Source organism: Geotrypetes seraphini, chromosome 2 (assembly GCF_902459505.1).
Source record: "Geotrypetes seraphini chromosome 2, aGeoSer1.1, whole genome shotgun sequence".
Lineage (NCBI taxonomy): Eukaryota > Metazoa > Chordata > Amphibia > Gymnophiona > Dermophiidae > Geotrypetes > Geotrypetes seraphini.
The window spans coordinates 442500381-442521602 of NC_047085.1; the positions used below are offsets into that span (position 1 = coordinate 442500381).

Consider the following 21222-nt stretch of genomic DNA (forward strand, 5'->3'; position numbering starts at 1 on the left):
GAAACAATTCAGCAATGGACAAAATGAAAAATTCTGGACCCAAATTATAGCTGGCGTTGCTAAGATGATAAGAACATAAGAACAGCCTTACTGGGTCAGACCAATGGTCCATCAAGCCCAGTAGCCCATTCTCACGGTGGCCACTCCAGGTCACTAGTACCTGTCCAAAACCGAAGGAGTAGCAACATTCCATGCTACCGATCCAAGGCAAGCAGTGGCTTCCCCCATGTCTTTCTTAAAACCAGCTACGCTATCTGCTCTTACCATCAATGGATTTTGCATATGAAAGTTCCACATTATTAATATTGCAGAACTTAAAGTATACTGTGTATTTGTTCTGCCAACTCAATCAGTCTTCTTGACAACCACCATCAATAAGCTGGATTAGGGTTTCTTAACCGATTTCAAGAGTTGTTCCCTGCCTCTGTTCATTTTGAAATTTACTCGTCTATATTTATTCTGTGTGCTACCGAAGAAGCAGATCCTATTTCTGAACATCTCTATTATATCTTATAGAAGTATAATATCTGTTCCTGGCCAGATCTAAGGGCTTTTACTCAATCCTCATCCTTCTTGACCTGCTGCCTTTGACACTGTTAATCACTGCTTAATCCTTGATATGCTGTCCTCACTTGGATTCCGCGAATCTGCCCTCTCCTGGTTTGTCTCCTACCTCTTCCATCGCACATTTAGTGTATGCATCGGTGGATCCTCTTCTGTTGCTATCCTGCTAGCAGTTGGGGTACCCCAGTGTTCTGTCTTAGGACATAAGAATAGCCTTACTGGGTCAGCCTAAAGGTCCATTTAGCCCAGTATCCCATCTTCTTTTCTCTCTCTACACGTCCTCCCTTGGTACCCTGATCTCCTCCCAAGGCTTCCAGTATCATCTATATGCTAATGACTCTCAGATCTACCTCTCTACACCGGAAATTTCACCTAATGTCCAAGAAAAAGTCTCAGCATGTTTAGCTGATATTGCTGCCTGAATGCCCTGCCGTCTTCTGAAACAACCTGTCCAAGACTGAGCTGCTTCTCTTTCCTGCTAAACCCTCCACTCCTCTTCCTCCGTTCTCCATCTCTGTAAATAATTCTGTCATCATTCCAGTCTCCTCTGCTCGCAACCATGGAGTCATCTTCAATTCTGACCTCTCATTTTCTATGCACATTGAGCTAACTCTAACTCAATAACAAATGCATATTATGAGCTATTGGCTTTGGGAAGCGGCCATGTTGGGCAGGATTGAAATCATCCTAGCTTAACATCCAACAAACCGTTAAGGCCTGTTGCTTCTATCTCTACAACATGCCCCTTCCTCTCTGAGCACACTACCCAGATCCTTATCCACACTCTCGTAATCTCACCCTTAGATTACTGCAATCTACTTTTAACTGGTCTCCTACTGTGCTGCCTCTTCCCCCTACAATCTATGCAAAACTGCTGCACAACTCATCTTCTACCAAACTCACTACACTCATGTTACCCCTCTCCTTAAATCACTTCACTGGCTCCCTATCCGCCTTCACATACATTTCAAACTCCTATTACTAACCTATAAGTGTGTTCATTCTTCTGCCCCACATATCTCTCCTCTCTTCATATACACCTCCCAGAGAACTCTGTTCCTCAGATAAGCTGCTCTTAGCTGTACCCTTCTCCTGCACTGCCAAGACCAGAACATAAGAACATAAGAATTGCCGCTGCTGGGTCAGACTAGTGGTCCATCGCGCCCAGCAGCCGCTCACACAGCAGCCCCCAGGTCAAAGACCTGTGCCCTAACCGAGACCAGCCCTACCTGCATTCTTTCCGGTTCAGCAGGAACTTGTCCAACCTTGTCTTGAATCCCTGGAGCTTGTTTTCGCTTATAACAGACTCTGGAAGAGCGTTCCAGTTCTCCACCACTCTCTGGGTGAAGAAGAACTTCCTTACGTTCATACGGAATCTATCCCCTTTTAACTTCAGAGAGTGCCCTCTCGTTCTCTCTACCTTGGAGAGGGTGAACAACCTGTCTTTATCTCCTAAGTCTATTCCCTTCATTATCTTGAATGTTTTGATCATGTCTCCATTCAGTCTCCTCTTTTCAAGGGAGAACAGGCCCAGCTTCCCTAATCTCTCACTGTACGGCAACTCCTCCAAACCCTTAACCATTTTAGTCACTCTTCTCTGGACCCTGTCAAGTAATACCGTGCCTTGTTCGGCGACCAGTGCTGGACGCAGTATTCCAGGTGAGGGCTTACCATAGCCTGGTACAGCAGCATGATAACCTTCTCCAATCTGTTCATGATCCCCTTCTTAATCATGCCTAGCATTCTGTTCACCATTTTCGTAGCCGCTGTGCATTGCGCAGACGGCTTCATTGACTTCATTCCTTTCTTCTAGCTCCCCCTATGCCTGGAATAAACTACCTGAGTTTGTCCACCACACCCCTTCTCTTGTTTAAAAGCAGACTGAAAACCCACTTTTTTATATATAGCCTTCAATTCATAATCCTACTCCCTAGCCAGCAGATTAACCATTCTCCCTAATTGTATTCATGGCATCTGTTTGTCTGTCTTCTCTGTTTAGATTATAAGATCCTTCGAGGAGGGACTGTCTCCTTTGTGACTGTGCAGCGCTGAGTACGTCTGGTAGCACTATAGAAATAATTAATAGTAGTAGTAATTACTTTTTAGTCTTGGCATCTTTATTGAGGTTTTGACATAAAGACAGAGAGGTTACAATAAATTATAACAGTTCAACTATAAGAACAGTGGAACTTATTACAAAGAAAACACAGAAGGTTTGAAGGTATCATTAATATAAGTTGATGATATTGACCATTTTGCATTAATTTTAGATAAAAATCTCATTTTTGTAGCACTCAAATTTTTTTAGCACTCAAATCTATAGGTTGTACAGACTAGGCTCCACCAATAATTATTATGGAAATTCTTTAGGTCTAACCATGAGCTAGGTTAGCTGAAATATGAATTATCTTATTGTTCCTGTACATCACTTTCAATCCTGATATTTGTTTTCTCATGCTTTATATAGAAATTTGTCTCACTACTTATGAGGACTGAGCCCATCTAGTCGCTATCCAAACAGGCTTCCCGCTAGCCAAACATCTAGTCCTCTCAGAGTATGACTATGCCCCACTACTTTATGAAGATTATGCCTACCATGTCGCCAACCGCTACTATGTACCGTGTTTCCCCGAAAATAAGACCTATCCCAAAAATAAGCCCTAGCATCATTTTTGGAGTAGGTCTTAATATAAGCCCTACTCCAAAAATAAGCCCTAGTCCTGGAATTCACCAGCAGCAATTTCAATCCGCCCCCCCCACCTCCGCTCCACCATACAGCCAAACCCCTGCTGACCCTCCATCCTTCCCTCCCTGCCAGCCACGAGTGAGCCCTACCTTCATCCAAATCAGCATCGAGCTGGCAGCACTCTAAACAGGCTGCTTGGCATTGTCCGTCAGGAATTTCACTCTGCTGCGTTACTGATGATATCATCAGTAATGCGGCAGTTTGAAATCCCCGACAGACATGACCAAACAGCCTCTTTTGAGTGCTGCTGGCCCGACGCTGCTTTGGATCAAGGTAGGGCTCACTCATGGTTGGCGAGAAGGGAAGGATGGAGGGTCAGCAGGAGTTCGGCTGTGAGGTGGTTCCGATGCACAAGGGATGGGAGGGTGGGAAGGATAGAAGCGGGGCAAACTTCTGCTACACAGGGGGATGGGAGGGAGGGGATGAAAGATGCTGCATGTGGGGGAGAGAAAGAATTGGGGTGAAGGAGAAGAAGGGAGAGATGATCTTGTGCATACCCAAAAAATAAGACCTAGTGTGTTTTTGGGGCCCCAAATCAATATGACACTGTCTTATTTTCGGGGAAACACGGTATGTCTCCATGTATGTCAACTTGAACCTTGTTGCTAACCTTTCATTATGTATGTATATTTCTAACCCATTCTGGGCTCTTTGGGGAGCATGGGCTAGAAAATCGAATAAATAAATAAATAAAATAGGGTATGAGTTTGTCCTTGTTTGACTGGGGAGAGGGTTTGGTGGTGTGGGCAGTGACTCATGGAGAAAAAGTAGCTGCAAAGTATTCTGCTCAGTACTGAAATCTTTACCTGTATTTTCATTAAAGGAAAAGAAGCCAAACGTTGGACGGGATCTTGAGCAAGCGCAAGTACAACCTATACCATCAACTAACTATCAACAGATCCCAAAAGTAGCTTTGCGTGTATCAAAAATACCACCCCCAGCACCAGCCCGAATATCTTCACAATTCTATTCATCAGCTCCAATCTCATTGCCATCCAGTGTGAAAAATATCAACACAAATGCGCTGTCACCGCTACCACCACCACCACCATCATCACTACCACCAGCAGATGTTTTTTCATTGCCTCCACCGTGCGAGAATGATTTGCCGCCACCACCTGATGATTTCTATGATCCTCCTCCTGACTTTTTGCCACCTCCCCCTCCTTGCTTTGCAACAGGTAATGGAGCATCACTACAGCCAGGTCCTCCTCTTCCACCTCCACTTCCATCCTCCAACCAGCCTAAACCTTTTGTGAAAAAACCCATTCCATTGCCTCCAAAAAGGCTAGATATGACTGGTCTGCATTCTGAGGAGCAAAGGCTGCCTAGACCAGCTCCGGCCGGGGGTGGTCAGCCAGACTTCATGTCTGATCTCATGAAAGCTTTGCAGAAAAAGAGAGGGAGCAACTCTTGAAGTTATGTTCTGTAATTCAGATTTATAAATCAAATTATCCAGTACAGGATTAAAGGACATTTAGTATCATTATCATCTGACCTCAGACAAACCTCCGCTGTACTACAGTTCAGGAAAGGGCTTAAAACTGTATTGTTTTGGCGTACTTTCTAAATCTGAAGTAGTGAATGATATGCCAACAGTAAGGGCTCCTTTTACAAAGCCGCGCTAGGGCCTTAATGCGTGGAATAGCACATGCTAAATTGCCGCGCACGCCAGCCGCTACCGCCTCCTTTTGAGCAGGCGGTAGATTTTCAGCTAGCACACGCTAATCTGGTGCGTGCGCTAAAACGCTTAGCGCACCTTCGTAAAAGGAGCCCAGAGTGTCATTATCATTTGACCTCAGACAAACCTCCGCTGTACTATAGTTCAGGAAAGGGCTTAAAACTGTATTGTTTTCGTGCACTTTCTAAATCTGAAGCAGTGGATGATATGCCAACAGTAAGTTTTCAGCAAAGAGGGAGAAGGCAGAAATTGTATTGTTGCAGGGATAGTTTTGATGATTTTACTTATTTTATTTGTGTCTGGAATTTTGTTAGGTTGTAAATTGTTATTTGTATGTTCTCATGTATTTTGTAATCTGCATAGAATTATAGGCTATGCAGAATAGAAATTTTTAAAATAAATAAATAAATACAATTATCTAGCATGCCACTTTCTGGCCAATGGGCCCTTAATATTTTGATATAGCTTATTAAGACACCAGTGATGCCGTTCTACATTGAACTTTTGTTATTACAACAATGTTAGGATCCCCCATTTGGCTGTGAGTTTTAGCTACATTTTTTTCAGGAAAAATATTGGGGTATAAAAGTTTTGGGAGCTCTTCCACTTATCTACTCCCAGTACTGCAAATCTTTGCAAACGTGCAGCGCATCATCAGGATCCTCCTACGCCATCAAAACAGAGAGGTTTACACCTTTAATTATTTGAAAATGGTATTCAAATGTATTATACCAGGACCAAAAAAATATTCTGTACAGTATGGGGGAGGGGAATTTTCAGATTGTTCACACCATGTACAAGCAGGCACATAACTGTACTCTGAAATGCGATGTGAGTGCAAAGTATCTGTGGCTATTTGCATTTGGTTTTATGTGGGTACACATTTTTTCATATAAAATTAATATGTGTAGAGTTGAAAATACAATCTACTAATGTTATTTTCCTTTCTCAACCTAAACAAGCTCTAGAGAATGCCTCATCGAGGGAGGCAAATTCTCAGGAAGCCTTGTTTTAAACATAAACCACTACAGTATTGATTTCTATAAATATGTAGCTCTGAAAGTTGTCTCCAGAATCAAAACAGGAAGCAACAGAGCCAAGAAGCAGCCACACTGATATTTGAATATTAGAACTAATATTGCTGCTTTAAGCTAATAATGGTAGGGAATGAACCACTCCACATAGGCCAGTTGCAATTGTAGAGGACTATAGACCAGTCAGGTTTTCACAATACCACTAGTGAATATGCATGAAAAATATTTGCAAAGAACTGAGGCCGTGCATGCAAATATCTCTTCTGAATATTCATTAGGGATAACCTCAAAATCTAACAGGATTGCATCACTTCAGGACTGCAGTTTGAACTCCTTCAGCCTTCTCGCTCTTCCCATCCAAAATGCTACCTACATTCATACCAAGAAGAGGCAAACAGTCAAAGACTGAGACTATAAATTGGCTCTGGTGTTTACAATGTGCTGACCCAAATCCAAGCGATAAGCTCTTTACTAAATGGCATTTCCCTCATATTTTCAGTCCATTTGGCCTATAATTGGATCAGCTCTTCTGGATGTGCTGCAGGTTGCAGTGCAGTCCTAGAAGCCAAGTGGAATATCAATGCATACAAAGTAAAAAGAATAAAAACCTGATGTAAGATCACCACAGATCGTTTCTATGGATGATTTTGTTGTAATTTCAGAACAACCACTATCTCTGCATCCAGCAGGGAAACAATTACAGCGCTAAGCAACAGTGGAATTCTACTGAGGTGCACATGACAACCATTTGCCTAATAATAAAAAACAAAATACAACAAAAGAAAGAAAAATAAGGTAATACCTTTTTTGATTAGACTAAATATATTCCTTGACAAGCTTTTGAAGGCAAGCCTTCTTTTTCAGGTCAGATTTGCCATTTGTCTCAAAGGAACAATCTTCTGAAAATTAAGAAGCCTTTTTACTAAAGCTAATGTCCACGTATCTCTAAATTTTGTATATAGTGCCACAGGTTACATACACAATTTGTACATGCAACTTGTTTAACAAGACCAATTGGTGACAATAATAGACAATTAACACTTCATAATTGATGCTAATTGGCATGAATTAGAAGTTACGCACACAACTTGGCGCATTCTATAAAGTGGTGCGTGTTAGTTTGAGTGTGTGAATCTGAAAGGGGGTGTGGCCAAGGGAGGAGCACTGTTAAAGAATACACCCAGTCCACACATAACTTAGGCACAGGTATTTAGGCCTGGCTTTTCTTGGCTTATATGGGTGTACTTAAATGTTAGAAAGATGGCACCCCTCAGTAGAGCCCTGCAAGGATCTCCATTTAAAACTACAAATATAAATGCAGTTTTATAAAGAAATAAGTGCTAATTAATTGTTAATTTCCAGATTTGTGCTTCATTTGCATGTGTAAAATTCATACTTACAGTTGCAAATAAATGATCATGTTTAATTTCTCTATATTAATTAAGGATTGAACTTTTTCCTTAAGCACCTTTGCTTTGGTATCTAAAATGTTTGCATCATTTTCAGTAGTCTTTTGTGCTTGTACTGAAACAGTGAAATCAAGTGATCTACTATTCTGCATCCCTGTTATATGTAAAGATTCACACATTCTGGGAGGGAGTTTTATAAATGCAAGCATGGCACTGTGATGATCAGATTTCTTTTAATTCATAAGGTAGAGAAAAATACCAGTGTTTATACAAACTATGGAATAAAGGCAAAGTTATTTCTTTATTGTGCCTATTTTCAGATAAAAAAAAAAAATCCAGTTTTGAAATAACTGCATATTAGCAGAAGTTCCAGATCCTGACCCTTCACAGGAACTAAGGGATCCTGACTTTCAGGGTAATGAACCTATGGAAGTTAATTTACGAGGGATCTTCAAAAAGATTCTAAACTTTTATTTTTTTAAACACTGTTGATTAAATAAAGCCTAAGGCCTGGATACCCTGAGTAGGCCTGCTCTTATTATTGGGTTTTCATGGGAGAGACTGAAGAGGGCGGCAGGAGAAAGCAGCCGGAGCATCAGCGAGTGCAGGAAATCACTTGCTGTATGCTCTGACTGCCTCTTCCTGCACTAAGTCGGGCCTCACCAATCAGGAGCTGCGTATCAAAGCAGCTCCTGATTGGATAAGGTCCGACTTAGTGCAGGAAGAGGCGGTTGGAGCATACAGCGAGTGATTTTCTGCACTCGCTGGCGCTCTGGCTGCTCTCTCCTGCCTCTCCCTTTGCCCTCTCCTTGTTGGCGGTTCGCGGTCAGAAAATACTGCGAATGACTGGGACCGCCAACTGCGAACGACTGGGGGATTTCCCTAGCATGCCAGGTCTCCTCAATTTTTCCAAGAAAATGATCCTCTGACTCATTTTTTACCATCTTTCATCCCCCTTCTCCAAGGCAAATACACTGCCAAACAATAGTGACCATGTGAGAAAAGTGTTTCCTGTCATTTGCATTGTTAATCTAGTCAGAGAACACAGTAGGTTTCAAGCTCCCTGGCTGTGACCATATACTTCAGCTTAAAACCCACACCATCTAGACTCATTTCAGCATCCATCAATCGAGTTAGTTTTCAATCGAGTTAGTTTTCAATCGATTTAGTTATATCTTGCTACCCCAGCTGTTCCGTCCCACCCTCTCTGATGTGACTTCTTGTTTACTCTAGGGTAGGATGAGGCAGAGGGCCAGCCCTGGAGGCAGCCAGAGTGAATCGCTGCCCATAATATAAGGTGGAAGCACAGCAATGGGAGGAGGAGAGGGAAAAGAAAATACAAAAATGATTTCAAGTGAGAGAGGGTAGGAGCGAGGTTTTGTCACATCCTGAATGGCTGGGGTGCACCACTTCTGGAAGGGCCTCGGGTGAAAGTAAGTAGGCGTAGCCCTACCTATGGCTATGCTCCTGGTAATAGAAAGCCCATGCAGGAAGCGGTAGGACACATCACAAGCTGCATACTACTGTTGAAAAATTGCCATAGGGAGACTGATCTGGCTTATGGATTCAGGGAAAAGAATCATCAGGTTCCTGTTGTGTTTTGCCAGTGAGCAATGAGAGGAATGCCAGAGAAGAATGGAGAAAGGTGAAAAGAAGACTTAGTGGAGGACATAGAGATGAGGGCAGTAAAGAAGAGAAGGACCTAGGAAGTGGCACTTTGATGCTACAAAGGGAGAATTACCCAGGAACGGGAGACCCTTCTCCTTCCCTTTGATCTCTAGACATCCAGAAGAGGGGCCTTCAACATCCTAGTTAGAGATTGACACGGGGACAAATTTTTCCCCGTCCCCATGGGAACTCATTTTCCCATCCCATCCCCATTCCTGAAAGCTCTGTCCTCATCTGCACAAGCCTCAAATACTTTAAAATCATAAGTGTCTGAGGCTTGTGTGGTTAAGGCAGAGCTTACAGGAATGGGACCAGGACAAAATTTGCGGGGCCGGGATGGGGAAATTGCGTTCCTGTAGGGACAGGGACAAATTTTTCCCCATGTCATTCTCTAAACGTAGTACCACTTGCCCATATAATAAATACTGAAAACTTATTGCAGTCCAGAAGAAAGTATTAAGCACTAGCAGTACATCTCTGAGAATGACATCATGTCCACCATATCCTAGCTTATTACATTAGAAATTACTTATAGATCGCAGGACCGTGAAGTTCTATGCAGTTTACAAAAGAAATTGAACAATGAGATGGATTAACTTAATTACCTAAGTATTTGGTAAACAAATAAGTCTTCAGATGCCTCCTAAAATCCAAGTAAGTATTTGAAGTCATAATTAAGGTATTTAAATCTGTCCCAGGACGCTGCCTGGTAAGACAAAAGATGATGGTGATACTTTTTGAATTTGCATCCTCTTACAGATGGAAAGATGAAACTGGCATGTGAACATCTAGTATGTTTGTGGCAAATGAGAATGAATTTGTAAGATAATTGGGAGAAAGTCCAAACAGGATTTTGTAACAAAAGCATCCAAACTTAAACTTAATCCGAGCCTCCACTGGCAACCAATGCAATTTGCAGAAGAAAACAGTGACATGATGTGAGGTTCATTCCTGTCAAAGTATGCACAGCACTGATTCATTTGGACACAATGCCTGAATGTATGTTTTTTCCAAAGATTATTCGTACAATATTTTCATTGTCAATGGGACAGTGAACAAAATGCTGACACAGTGTCTACTTCTGAGCCATAGCAATTATTGATAATTTCTTCAAATCCGATTGCTTTGGGTTTCTTGCTTTTCTTCATTTTGATCAAGATGAGCAGCTGACCTGGAGATCTTTGGCCCAAGAGGGAGGTCGTAGAGAATAGCCAGCTTCTTCTGCTTTTGTCTGCACCTGGAAAGGTTTCTGAAGGACTTGCTGCAGAAGACGAACCTTACAATAGTATGACAAAAATAGATTAATAAATGCTCCCCTAGAAAAAGCTGTAAGAAGGAAAACGTCTATTGTCCAAAATCATATTCACAGCTGTGTAATGATGCTGAACATAATTCTACAAAATAGCCAATGTATAAATGAATATTATATATACATAGTACTCCCCCGTGAATTTGCGGTTCGCAAATTGCGGACTCAGTCTTTTGTGGTATTTTTTGACCGCCTTTTCTGGGAACTAAAGTCAGGCTACACCAATCAGGAGCTGCATTGACACGCTATCTGGCATGTCAAAACAGCTCCTGATTGGTGTAGCCTGACTTTAGTTCCCGGAAGAGGCGGTCAGAAATGACTAAGAAGGATCCCGCACCCGATTTTAAGCACCCGCCGCCGTCCCCAGCTTCCTTCTTCTGCCTCTTCTGCCAACGATCTGCTCTTAAACCACATTCGCAGATTTTCAAAATTCGCAGGTGCTCCTGGAACGGAACCCCCGTGAATTTCGGGGGAGTACTGTATATATATATATATCTTGTAGAATTTGTACATTTGGATTTATTTATGCAAATATTTTTGTATGTTATAGACCCCTGATGCATGCCAAGAGCAGAAACACTGGCAGTGTCATGTCTTTTTAGTGAATAATCATCTGTCCTAGTTCTATTGGTGTGTATACTCTTTTGTGGGTGTTGTTAACCTTTTAGTATTAGCCAGCATGTAACAGAGTCTCATAAATTATTTTTTAATCATGGTTTGTGGTAAAAGTATACTTTATGAAGACTCAAAAAACCTGGGACTATAACATTTGAGAATGTAAAAGTTGCTAACAGGAAAAATTCCATACCTGAGTACGCATCTACTTCACTCTCTCTCCTAGAGTCAAGAAGTCATTTTTAATATGTTCACTGAGATACTTGGCAATATCATTTGTGCCAACATGGATGAATACCATTAGATAATAGTCAATAGGTTCAATGAATCTCTGACATCTCTCTGAGAGGATCTTATTAGCAGGCAGATAGCACATCTCCCAGCTCATCATTTCTAATCTACAAGTTAGTAAGTAGTACTCAGACTGAAAACAGTAACACTCTTTGCTTCCCAAGTGCAGAGGTTAATTTACAAGTCTCATTTCCTCCTTACTCTGGGATGATCTTACCTCTTCCACTTCTAGGGCTGCATACCTGTTGCACAGTTCAAGTGAAACTGGATTTTACTTATGTTTGCAATCTGTGTCCAGCTGTCATCTTGTGATTCAGAATTATCACCTCTTCTGCTTTAGATCTTACATGCTGCAAAATGTATTTTATTGATGCTTCAGTTCTGCCACCTGTTTCTGAGGTAATCACCCTGCAGGGATCTTTCAGCTGAACTAGCTCCACACAATCAGTGTATCATTCTAGAGACAGGCACAAGTAATGACACTGCTAACAGTTCTCCAGCCATCATCCTGCTGTTCAGAACTGTATCCTCACTATTCGTGGCAGTATGGTTCATAAAAACATTGCAAACTACAAATTCGAACAAAGTGAAACAGCATCTCTTTGGGAAAATAGAGGTTAGGTTCCAGCCATACCTGTGGTTCCTCATAACTGCGGAAACAGGGCAAGGGTCCTCCATGGGAAAGAACTTGTCAAAAACCATATACAGTATTCTATACATCTTATAACAAGTTATCTATTTGTTGTTGGTACTATTGAAAAACACAGCTGCAGAACTAGATGCTACACCTCAGACTGGGAAATGGACACTGCTTGATAAAAACAGCTTTACACAACAATTACAGATTAACAAATGATGTATACTTTATCATGGCCGATCGACTTCTGTCAAATCAACCTCTGGAGAGGGAGAGCCCTGCACCTCCAGAATGGTAGTAGAAAATGAAGACGTCAACGCTGGTGGATCTCAACGTCTACCAGATGAAGCTCAGGTGCCTGAGTCTCATTGCTCACTAACTGAAAAAACTGCGTCAGCCTTGTCTGCTTGGGTCTCTTTTTGCTTGGGTCTCTTGTCTGCTTGGGTCTCTTAAGTGTTTCAGTGTTAACAGGCAAATGAGATGCCTGAAACTTTAGATTGGTTGATGGATGTTGAGTTCAGGGGCATGAAGAGAACTTCAACATCAGGGTGTGTATTTTCAAGGTCCTAGCAACAATGTACTGGTGCATTATTCAAAATCAGCAAGGTTTTTATGGTGGAGATAGCATTCAACTTCTGGAATGAAATTCATGGCCAACAGCAAAAACAGACCTGCCAGAACAAAGTCTGTCTAACAACTGAGGTGCATATTTTGTCACTAAGACACATCATATGTTTCTTTCTTTTAGGGTGCTTTGCTTGCAACTCATTCTCTGGATGCTTGGTGGCCATTTCTAGAAGCAAACGCCCAAAACATGAAAGTGAAAGTGTAAGCAAATGAAGGCTTTTTTTGAAATGTGTATGTCTGTGAATATGCAAAGTGGCACAAATGGTGAATTGCAGTCCCTAGTCACATCTCCACAGATGCATGAAATATTGAGAATGCACTGTAACGTGTGTCTTACTTCTAACCAATGCCAACAAATTCTATCTAATTTAGGGGCCCTTTTACTAATCTTCGTTAAACAGCTAAAGCAAAGATTCAGAATGATAAACGGTGGTGCAGACTTGTGATCCTGTTTACTGCTCTTAAAGGGTGACCTTTACACCAAAAATCCCACATTATCTGCCTAATTCAAGAGTGGGTGACACATGAGTGGCCAGGGGTATGGCTGGCAGTGATTGCTAGCACATGGTTCAATACCACGCACTAGCTGTCACGAATGGCGATGGTGCAGTTGAACGTACCGTCACCTGAAAAAGAGGCAACAACTGCAGCTGTGCTACCAGCAGTCTAGTAGTGCAAGGCACTGTCAGGGCAGGTTCTGTGGCAATTCTCCTTCCCCAATCACACATGCTAACCCCGACAGCCCCCAACCTCCCAATCCAAACAAAGTCCCTTCCACCAACAGCCGAGTGCCCTGGCACACAAAGTGTCTCCCCCACACACACTTAGAAACCCCCCCACATATTCCCAGCAACCTCTCTCCTCCCCAGAAATCACCCTGGGGAAATGCATCGATAACCAGTGGTCCTGGGCAGCAGCAGTTCCCTTTTGTTGCTGCCCGGGTAAGTGCTGGAATCCAAAATGGCACCAATAATCCCCTGGTGGTAGTCTTGTGATACTATCACTAGGAGCCATCCATTGTTATAAGGGTTGCTGTAGGTTAAAAAAAAATCCCACAATCGTTTTGCTATTTGAATATTGCCATTAATCAAATAACCTCTGTCTCTGTCAAAGCTGTACTCACAGACAGCCCCTGCACTGTCTTGAGAGTCCTGAGGTGGTCAAAGGGAATATACAACTGCACTATCTGGTCAGTGTCACTGAATATTCCACTCACCAGTAACTGCTAAGCAGCTGAAATGTTTGTTTGGGGTTTGTTTTTTTTTGGGGGGGGGGGTTTAAATAAGTGAAAGAAATAAACAGTGCTGGAACAACACAGCAACCAACCTATTTCATGTGCAAATACTTATATGGTATAATGAAAAAAATATTAAAAGCCAGTTTTACCTCTGTAAAATCATTCATTTCAGCCTTGCGGATTGCGGATTCTGCCATCCAGTTTCGGAGCACATATCTAGGATTGACTCCTGAAAGCCAAAGCAATGTAGATGATTTTGTAAACACTCATCTCATAAACTGTTTAGTGATTAAATAAACAACATGAATTCTCCCCGATAACAATGTGGTCCTTTCACCAAAGTTTGATGAAATCTGGGTTTAGCACATTCTAATGCAGGCGTTTCCCATGTGCTAATCGCAGATTTAGGGCTCCTTTCACAAAGCTGCGATAGTGATTCCCCCTCGGCAAATGCACTGAAGCCCATAGAAATTTAATGGGCTTTGGTGCATTTGCCGCAGGGGAATCGCTACTGCAGAGATGTTAAAGGAGCCCTTATTGTGTCATTAAGGTTGGGCTTTTTTTTTTTTTCTTCTTTACTGATCATGTGCTAATGTTCCCTTTAGGTCAGGGCACCTGCAAAGAAAAATCAAAACTACTGTAATAATATTACCAGGAGTGCTTACTATCTCCCATTTAGGAGATACTACTAAGTGCTCTCATATTAACCCTGCACTAATCAGTAATTGCACGGTTATCTTAATGCACTAGTCAGATCATGGGCATCGGCATGGGGGAGCCTAATGAGATACCCCAAATACATTATTTGTATTCGGCCGAATAGTGATTTAAATTCAAAATACAAATAATCTGGGGCTCTACTGAGATAAATCTTACTGAAATAAACACTTGATCTCTGATTTCACATTGCTTCTTTTATTATTTGTTATGTTAAAGCTCAATGCCCATTATTTGTATTCGGAATTCATATTTGGCCAAACATAGGCACCGAGGAATGCATGTCACTCATGAGTTAGGCACCATTTATAGAATTCTTAGGTACTAATATTTATCCCAGGACAAGCAGGCAGCATATTCTTAACACATGGGTGACGTCACCGACGGAGCCCTCGGTACGGACCTTTTTAACTAGAAGTTTCTAGTTGGCCGCACCGCGCGTGCGCGAGTGCCTTCCCGCCCGACGGAGGAGTGCGTGGTCCCCAGTTTCTTCGTTTCCGCGGAGCGAAGAAGACGCGTGTGTTTTTTCAACAGCCGTTGAAACCACTTTTTTGCCTTCCCGCTCGCGCTTTTTTCCTTTTGACTCTTCTCTCCAGGGCATAGCCAGTCATCCACCCTCGCTGCCTCTTCCACAGCCTATCGGGGGTCGTCTCACCATTTTCTCCAGCCGTTGGGAAGTCATCACGTCGGACCAGTGGGTCCTCAACATCATCCGCCATGGCTACTCTCTCAACTTCCAGACTCTTCCACCAGACAACCTTCCCGTAGAGTCTGCTTCACACTCATCTCAAACCCCCCTCCTCCTGAGGGAGGTTCAATCCCTTCTCCTTCTCAATGCCATCGAAGAAGTACCTCCAGATCAAAGGGGTCAGGGATTCTACTCCCGCTACTTCCTGGTTCCCAAAAAGACGGGAGACCTCCGTCCCATTCTCGATCTCAGGGACCTCAACAAGTGTCTGGTCAAGGAAAAGTTCAGAATGCTCTCCCTTGCCACACTTTACTCTCTTCTTTCTCAACACGACTGGCTATGTTCCCTGGACCTCAAAGAGGCCTACACTCACATCTCCATCAATCAGAACTCTCGCCGCTACCTGCGGTTCCAGGTGCTACACCACCACTATCAGTACAAAGTGCTACCGTTTGGCCTCGCTTCCTCCCCCAGAGTCTTCACCAAGTGCCTTATAGTGGTGGCGGCCTTCCTCAGGTCTCACAACCTCCAGGTGTTCCCCTACTTGGACGATTGGTTGGTGAAAGCACCTTCATCTCAACTCGTGCTACAAGCTACTCATCACACCATCTCTCTCCTCCACCTCCTGGGGTTCGAGATCAACTACCCCAAGTCGCATCTGCTTCCCACCCAGCGACTTCAATTCATTGGAGCAGTTCTGGACACCACGCTGATGAGGGCCTTTCTCCCCTCCGATCGCCAGCGGACCCTGCTCCATCTCTGCCGTCAGGTACTCATGCATCCCTCCATTCCTGCCCGACAGATGATGGTCCTCCTGGGTCACATGGCCTCGACGGTGCATGTCCTTCCTCTGGCACGTCTCCACCTTCGTACACCTCAGTGGACTCTCGCCAACCAATGGTCACAGATGACAGATCTTCTTTCTCATCCCATCTCTGTGACATCATCTCTTCAGCAATCTCTCCAATGGTGGTTGAACTCCTCAAATCTTTCCAGGGGTCTACTTTTTCATCTGCCCCCCCACTCTATGATCATTACCACCGATGCGTCCCCCTACGCGTGGGGAGCTCACCTAGGAGATCTACGCACCCAGGGTCTTTGGACCCCACAGGAGCGTCATCATCACATAAATTTCCTGGAACTCAGAGCCATGTTCTACGCCCTCAAGGCTTTCCAACATCTTCTCTGCCCTCAAGTCCTCCTCCTGTGCACAGACAATCAAGTCGCCATGTACTACATAAACAAGCAAGGCGGCACCGGATCTCGCCCCCTTTGTTTGGAGGCTCTGCGCATCTGGACCTGGGCCACGGACCGCAATCTCTTTCTCAGGGCGGTCTATATCCAGGGCGAACAGAACTCTCTGGCCGACAATCTCAGCCGCATCCTTCAACCTCACGAGTGGACGTTGGACCCTCCGACTCTGCTCTCCATCTTTGCTCGATGGGGCACTCCGCAGGTGGACCTCTTTGCAGCACCTCACAACCATCAGCTGCCCCAATTCTGTTCCAGACTCTTCTCTCCTCACCGTCTGGCTCCGGATGCATTCCTGCTCGACTGGAGGGATCGGTTCCTGTATGCCTTCCCTCCACTTCCTCTGATGTTGCGGACCTTGTCCAAACTCCGCAAGGACAACGCCACCATGATTCTTATCGCACCTCGGTGGCCTCGCCAACACTGGTTCTCACTCCTGCTCCAACTCAGCTCCAGGGAACCCATTCTCCTTCCTGTGTTTCCTACTCTACTTACACAGCAACATCAGTCTCTACTGCATCCCAATCTGTCTTCGCTCCACCTGACAGCTTGGTTTCTCTCGGGCTGACCTCTCCAGAGAACCTATCTCAGCCGGTCCGCCTCATCTTGGATGCCTCCAGGAAGCCGGCCACCCTTCAATGTTACCATCAGAAATGGACCAGATTCTCCTCGTGGTGTCTCCGGCATCATCAGGAACCCACCTCCTTAGCGGTGGAAACTGTATTGGAATATTTGCTCTCGCTGTCCAATGCTGGCCTCAAAACTACCTCCATCAGAGTCCACCTCAGTGCCATCACTGCGTTTCATGAGCCTATTCTCGGAAAACCCCTCACGGCTCATCCTCTGGTTTCCAGATTTATGAGAGGCCTCTTCAATATCAAACCACCTCTCAAGCCTCCTCCTGTCGTCTGGGACCTGAATGTGGTACTCTCAGCTCTCATGAAACCTCCATTCGAGCCTCTTGCCACAACTTCACTTAGACTCCTTACCTGGAAGGTGCTTTTCCTGATTGCCATCACCTCTGCCAGGAGGGTTAGCGAACTGCATGCACTGGTTGCCGACCCACCGTTCACTGTTTTTCACCATGACAAGGTTGTTCTGCGTACCCACCCTAAATTCCTTCCCAAGGTGGTCTCGGCTTTTCACCTCAACCAGTCCATTGTGTTGCCCGTCTTCTTCCCTAAGCCTCACTCGCATCCTGGGGAACAGGCGTTGCACACGCTGGATTGTAAGCGTGCCCTTGCTTACTACCTTGATCGTACCAGAGCTCACCGAACATCCCCTCAGCTATTTTTATCTTTCGATCCCAACCGTTTGGGTCGTCCTGTCTCCAAACGGACACTTTCAAATTGGCTTGCTGCCTGTATTGCATTCTGCTATGCTCGGGCCGGTCTCTCACTGGAAGGAACTGTCACGGCCCACAGAGTCCGAGCTATGGCTGCTTCTGTAGCTTTCCTCCATTCCACGCCCATTGAGGAAATCTGCAAGGCGGCCACTTGGTCCTCAGTTCACACGTTCACTACTCACTACTGTCTGGATGCGTTCTCCAGACGGGATGGACACTTCGGCCAATCTGTGTTACAAAATTTATTTTCCTAATGGCCAACCATCCCACCTCCCTCTTTGTTAGCTTGGAGGTCACCCATGTGTTAAGAATATGCTGCCTGCTTGTCCTGGGATAAAGCACAGTTACTTACCGTAACAGGTGTTATCCAGGGACAGCAGGCAGATATTCTTACGTCCCACCCACCTCCCCGGGTTGGCTTCTTAGCTGGCTTATCCTAACTGGGGACCACGCACTCCTCCGTCGGGCGGGAAGGCACTCGCGCACGCGCGGTGCGGCCAACTAGAAACTTCTAGTTAAAAAGGTCCGTACCGAGGGCTCCGTCGGTGACGTCACCCATGTGTTAAGAATATCTGCCTGCTGTCCCTGGATAACACCTGTTACGGTAAGTAACTGTGCTATTTCTACTCCTAAATCATCAATTCCTCATCCAACACCTCTCAAAACACCAGTTCTACAACTCAGTGGCTTCAACTAATAAAAATCTATTAATTATGGTATTGTTGAAACAGTAAAGTCTTAATAAGTTTGCGAAATGCAAAGATACACTGAACAACCCTTTTCTAGAAAGACAATCCTTATTAAAAGGTTTTGTAAACAAAACACAATAGTTTGAAATCAATATATTTTACAACAAGCAACCAGGGCAGCTGATATAGGATTAGTGTAATATGCTAGGGGGGTTTGGTTCCTGTAATAAGACATACCACTATATTTTGAACCAACCACAGTCCCTGTAAACTGACTTAACTGGAGCCAACCAAAAGAGAATTAGAATATCCAATCTGCTGGTAATAAAAAAGCATGAATCAATTTAATATTAGCTTCAATTGTTGTAACATATGCAAATAATAGAAACACATTTTCACAACATGACTAATTTGTAATTTGAAATCCAAAGCATTATCACACTGAATACCAAGAATAGCTATATTCTGATAAAGCGATAAAGATATTTAAGCTCTGGTGTCTATCTGAAAGCCACATAGCTGACAATTTCTCCATGTTCAGAATTAGATCCTGATTTCCCTTGAAGCATGACAGCACTGCAATGGTTTAAGATTTCATATGTGACTGGCATTCTATGAATGTGGAAGAACTAAAAGAAATCTCGGTGAACCTGGAAAAAGTACTGAGCCACATTGACAAGTTAAAGAGTGATAAATCACCTGTACCAGATGGCACTGAAAAAACTCAAACATGAAATTACTGATCTGTTGTTAGTGATCTGTAACCTGTCACTAAAATCATCTGTAGTACCTGAAAATTGGAGGGTGGCCAATCTTACACCAATCTTGTAACCCATTCTGGGTTCCCTTGGAAGGACGGGCTAAATAAATGAGCAAATAAAAAAAAAATAGATAAAAAGGGTTCCAGGGGTGTTCCAGGAAATTAGAGACCACTAAGCCTGACTTCAGTGCTGGGCAAAATAGTGGAAACTATTTTATAAAAAATGAAATTATGAACACATAGACAAACATGGTTTAATGGGACAGAGTCAGAATTGATTTAGCCAATTTGCTGCATTTCATTGAAGGTATGAATAAACATGTGGATAAAGTAGAGCTGGTTGACACAGTGTTTCTAGACTTTTAGAAAACTTTTGACAAAGTTCCTCATTAAAGGCTCCTGAGAAAATTAAAGAGTCACAGGATAGGAGGCAATATATTGTTGAGAATAGGAAGAGATTATTGGATAATAAACAAAGGGTAGAGTTAAATGGCTGTTTTTCACAATGGAGGAGGGTGAATAGTGGAATGCCACAGGGATCTGTACTGGGAACGGTGCTATTTAACTTATTTATAAGTGATCTGGAAATTAGAACAAGTGAAGTGATTAAATTTGCAGATGACACTAAGGGCTCCTTTTACGAAGGTGCGCTAGCGTTTTTAGCGCACGCACCGTATTAGCAGGTGCTATACCACGCACTAGCTGAAAAACTACCACCTGCTCAAGAGGAGGCGGTAGCAGCTAGCGCGCACTATTCCGCGCATTAAGGCCCTAACGCACCTTCGTAAAAGGAGCCCTAAATAGTTCAAAGTTGTCAAAATGCATGCAGACTGAAAATTGCAGGAAGACCTTAGGAAATTGGAAGACTGGGCATCCAAATGGCACATGAAATTTAATGTGGACAAATGTAAAGTGATGTACATTGGGAAGAATAATCATATCATAGTTACCAGATGCAAGGATCCACCTTAGGAGTCAGCACCCAGATCTATGTGTCATCACAAAAAATATGCTGAAACCTCCCACCCAATGTGTGGAAGCGGCCAGAAAAGCAAACAAGATGCTCGGAATTATTAGAAAAGGGATAGTAAGTAAAACTAAGAATATTAAGGGGCTCATAATCGAAAGAGAAAAACGTCCAAAAACCGGCCTAAGTCAGCACTTGGACGAACATTTCTCAAAAACATCCAAGTGTCAATAATAAAACTTGGTTTTGGACGTATTTCTAAACGACCTAGGCCTTCATAGTGCTGCTCAACATCCAAAGCTAAAAGGGGTGTTTCGGGAGGCGTGTCGAGGGCAGGAGTTGAGAGGGACGTGGACAGGCTTAGACTTAGTCGTACAGAATGTATAACCGAAAGTTTAACAACAGAGCCTAGACGGAACTTGGACGTTGTGACTTAGACCATGTAAAACATGGTCCAAGTCACAAAAACCCACCTAAACTCGGAGAGAACGAGAGCCAGAAGGCCTTGAGCATGCGCAGATGCTCAAGGCCCAGCCCAGGCAAGAGGCGGGAGCTTTTTTTCACTCGCACAAAAAGCAGATGGCGTAAGGAACATGTTTGGGAGGAAGGGCGGGCGGATGCCGCTGTCAGCATGGGGTGTGATGCGGTTCTCATGGGGGGGGGGGGTTAGATGCCAGTTCGAGGGGTGCGATGCCAGTTAGAGCGGTGGGAGGTGCTCGTGTATCGGAACATGCTCGGGTTGCAAGAAAAAAGTTTGCTAAGTGTTTTGCTCGTCTTGCAAAACACTCGCAAACCGGGTTACTCGCAAACCGAGGTTCCACTGTATTTGGGTTTCTGTCAGGTACTTATGACCTGGATTGGCCACTGTGGAAACAAGATACTGGGGTAGATGGACAGTGGTCTGACCCAGTATGGATATTCTTATGTCCCTTATAAGCAGGAGAGGTATGAGTAGGGAATGACTAATAAATATGTGTAGATAGGGCA

The 21222-nt window shown here is 43.7% G+C and overlaps 2 protein-coding genes across 5 annotated transcripts in view; one reads left to right on the forward strand and one right to left on the reverse strand.

Annotated features, from left to right (window-relative positions):
* Positions 1-7641, forward strand: part of APBB1IP (amyloid beta precursor protein binding family B member 1 interacting protein) — a 267594-nt gene extending 259953 nt beyond the window's left edge. For all 4 annotated transcript variants that reach the window (XM_033931405.1, XM_033931404.1, XM_033931406.1 and 1 more), the window contains one exon: positions 4134-7641. In XM_033931405.1, coding sequence (XP_033787296.1) covers positions 4134-4727 — 594 coding nt within the window. In that variant the 3' untranslated portion in view covers positions 4728-7641. The remainder of the gene's footprint in view (positions 1-4133) is intronic.
* Positions 7642-8190: 549 nt separating this feature from the next.
* Positions 8191-21222, reverse strand: part of LOC117354928 (protein adenylyltransferase SelO, mitochondrial-like) — a 96016-nt gene continuing 82984 nt past the window's right edge. Inside the window, exons 19-20 of the mRNA XM_033932890.1 lie at positions 13968-14047; positions 8191-10378 (exon numbers count right to left, since the gene is read on the reverse strand). Of these exons, the coding sequence (XP_033788781.1) occupies positions 10256-10378; positions 13968-14047 (203 nt within the window). The 3' untranslated portion in view covers positions 8191-10255. The remainder of the gene's footprint in view (positions 10379-13967; positions 14048-21222) is intronic.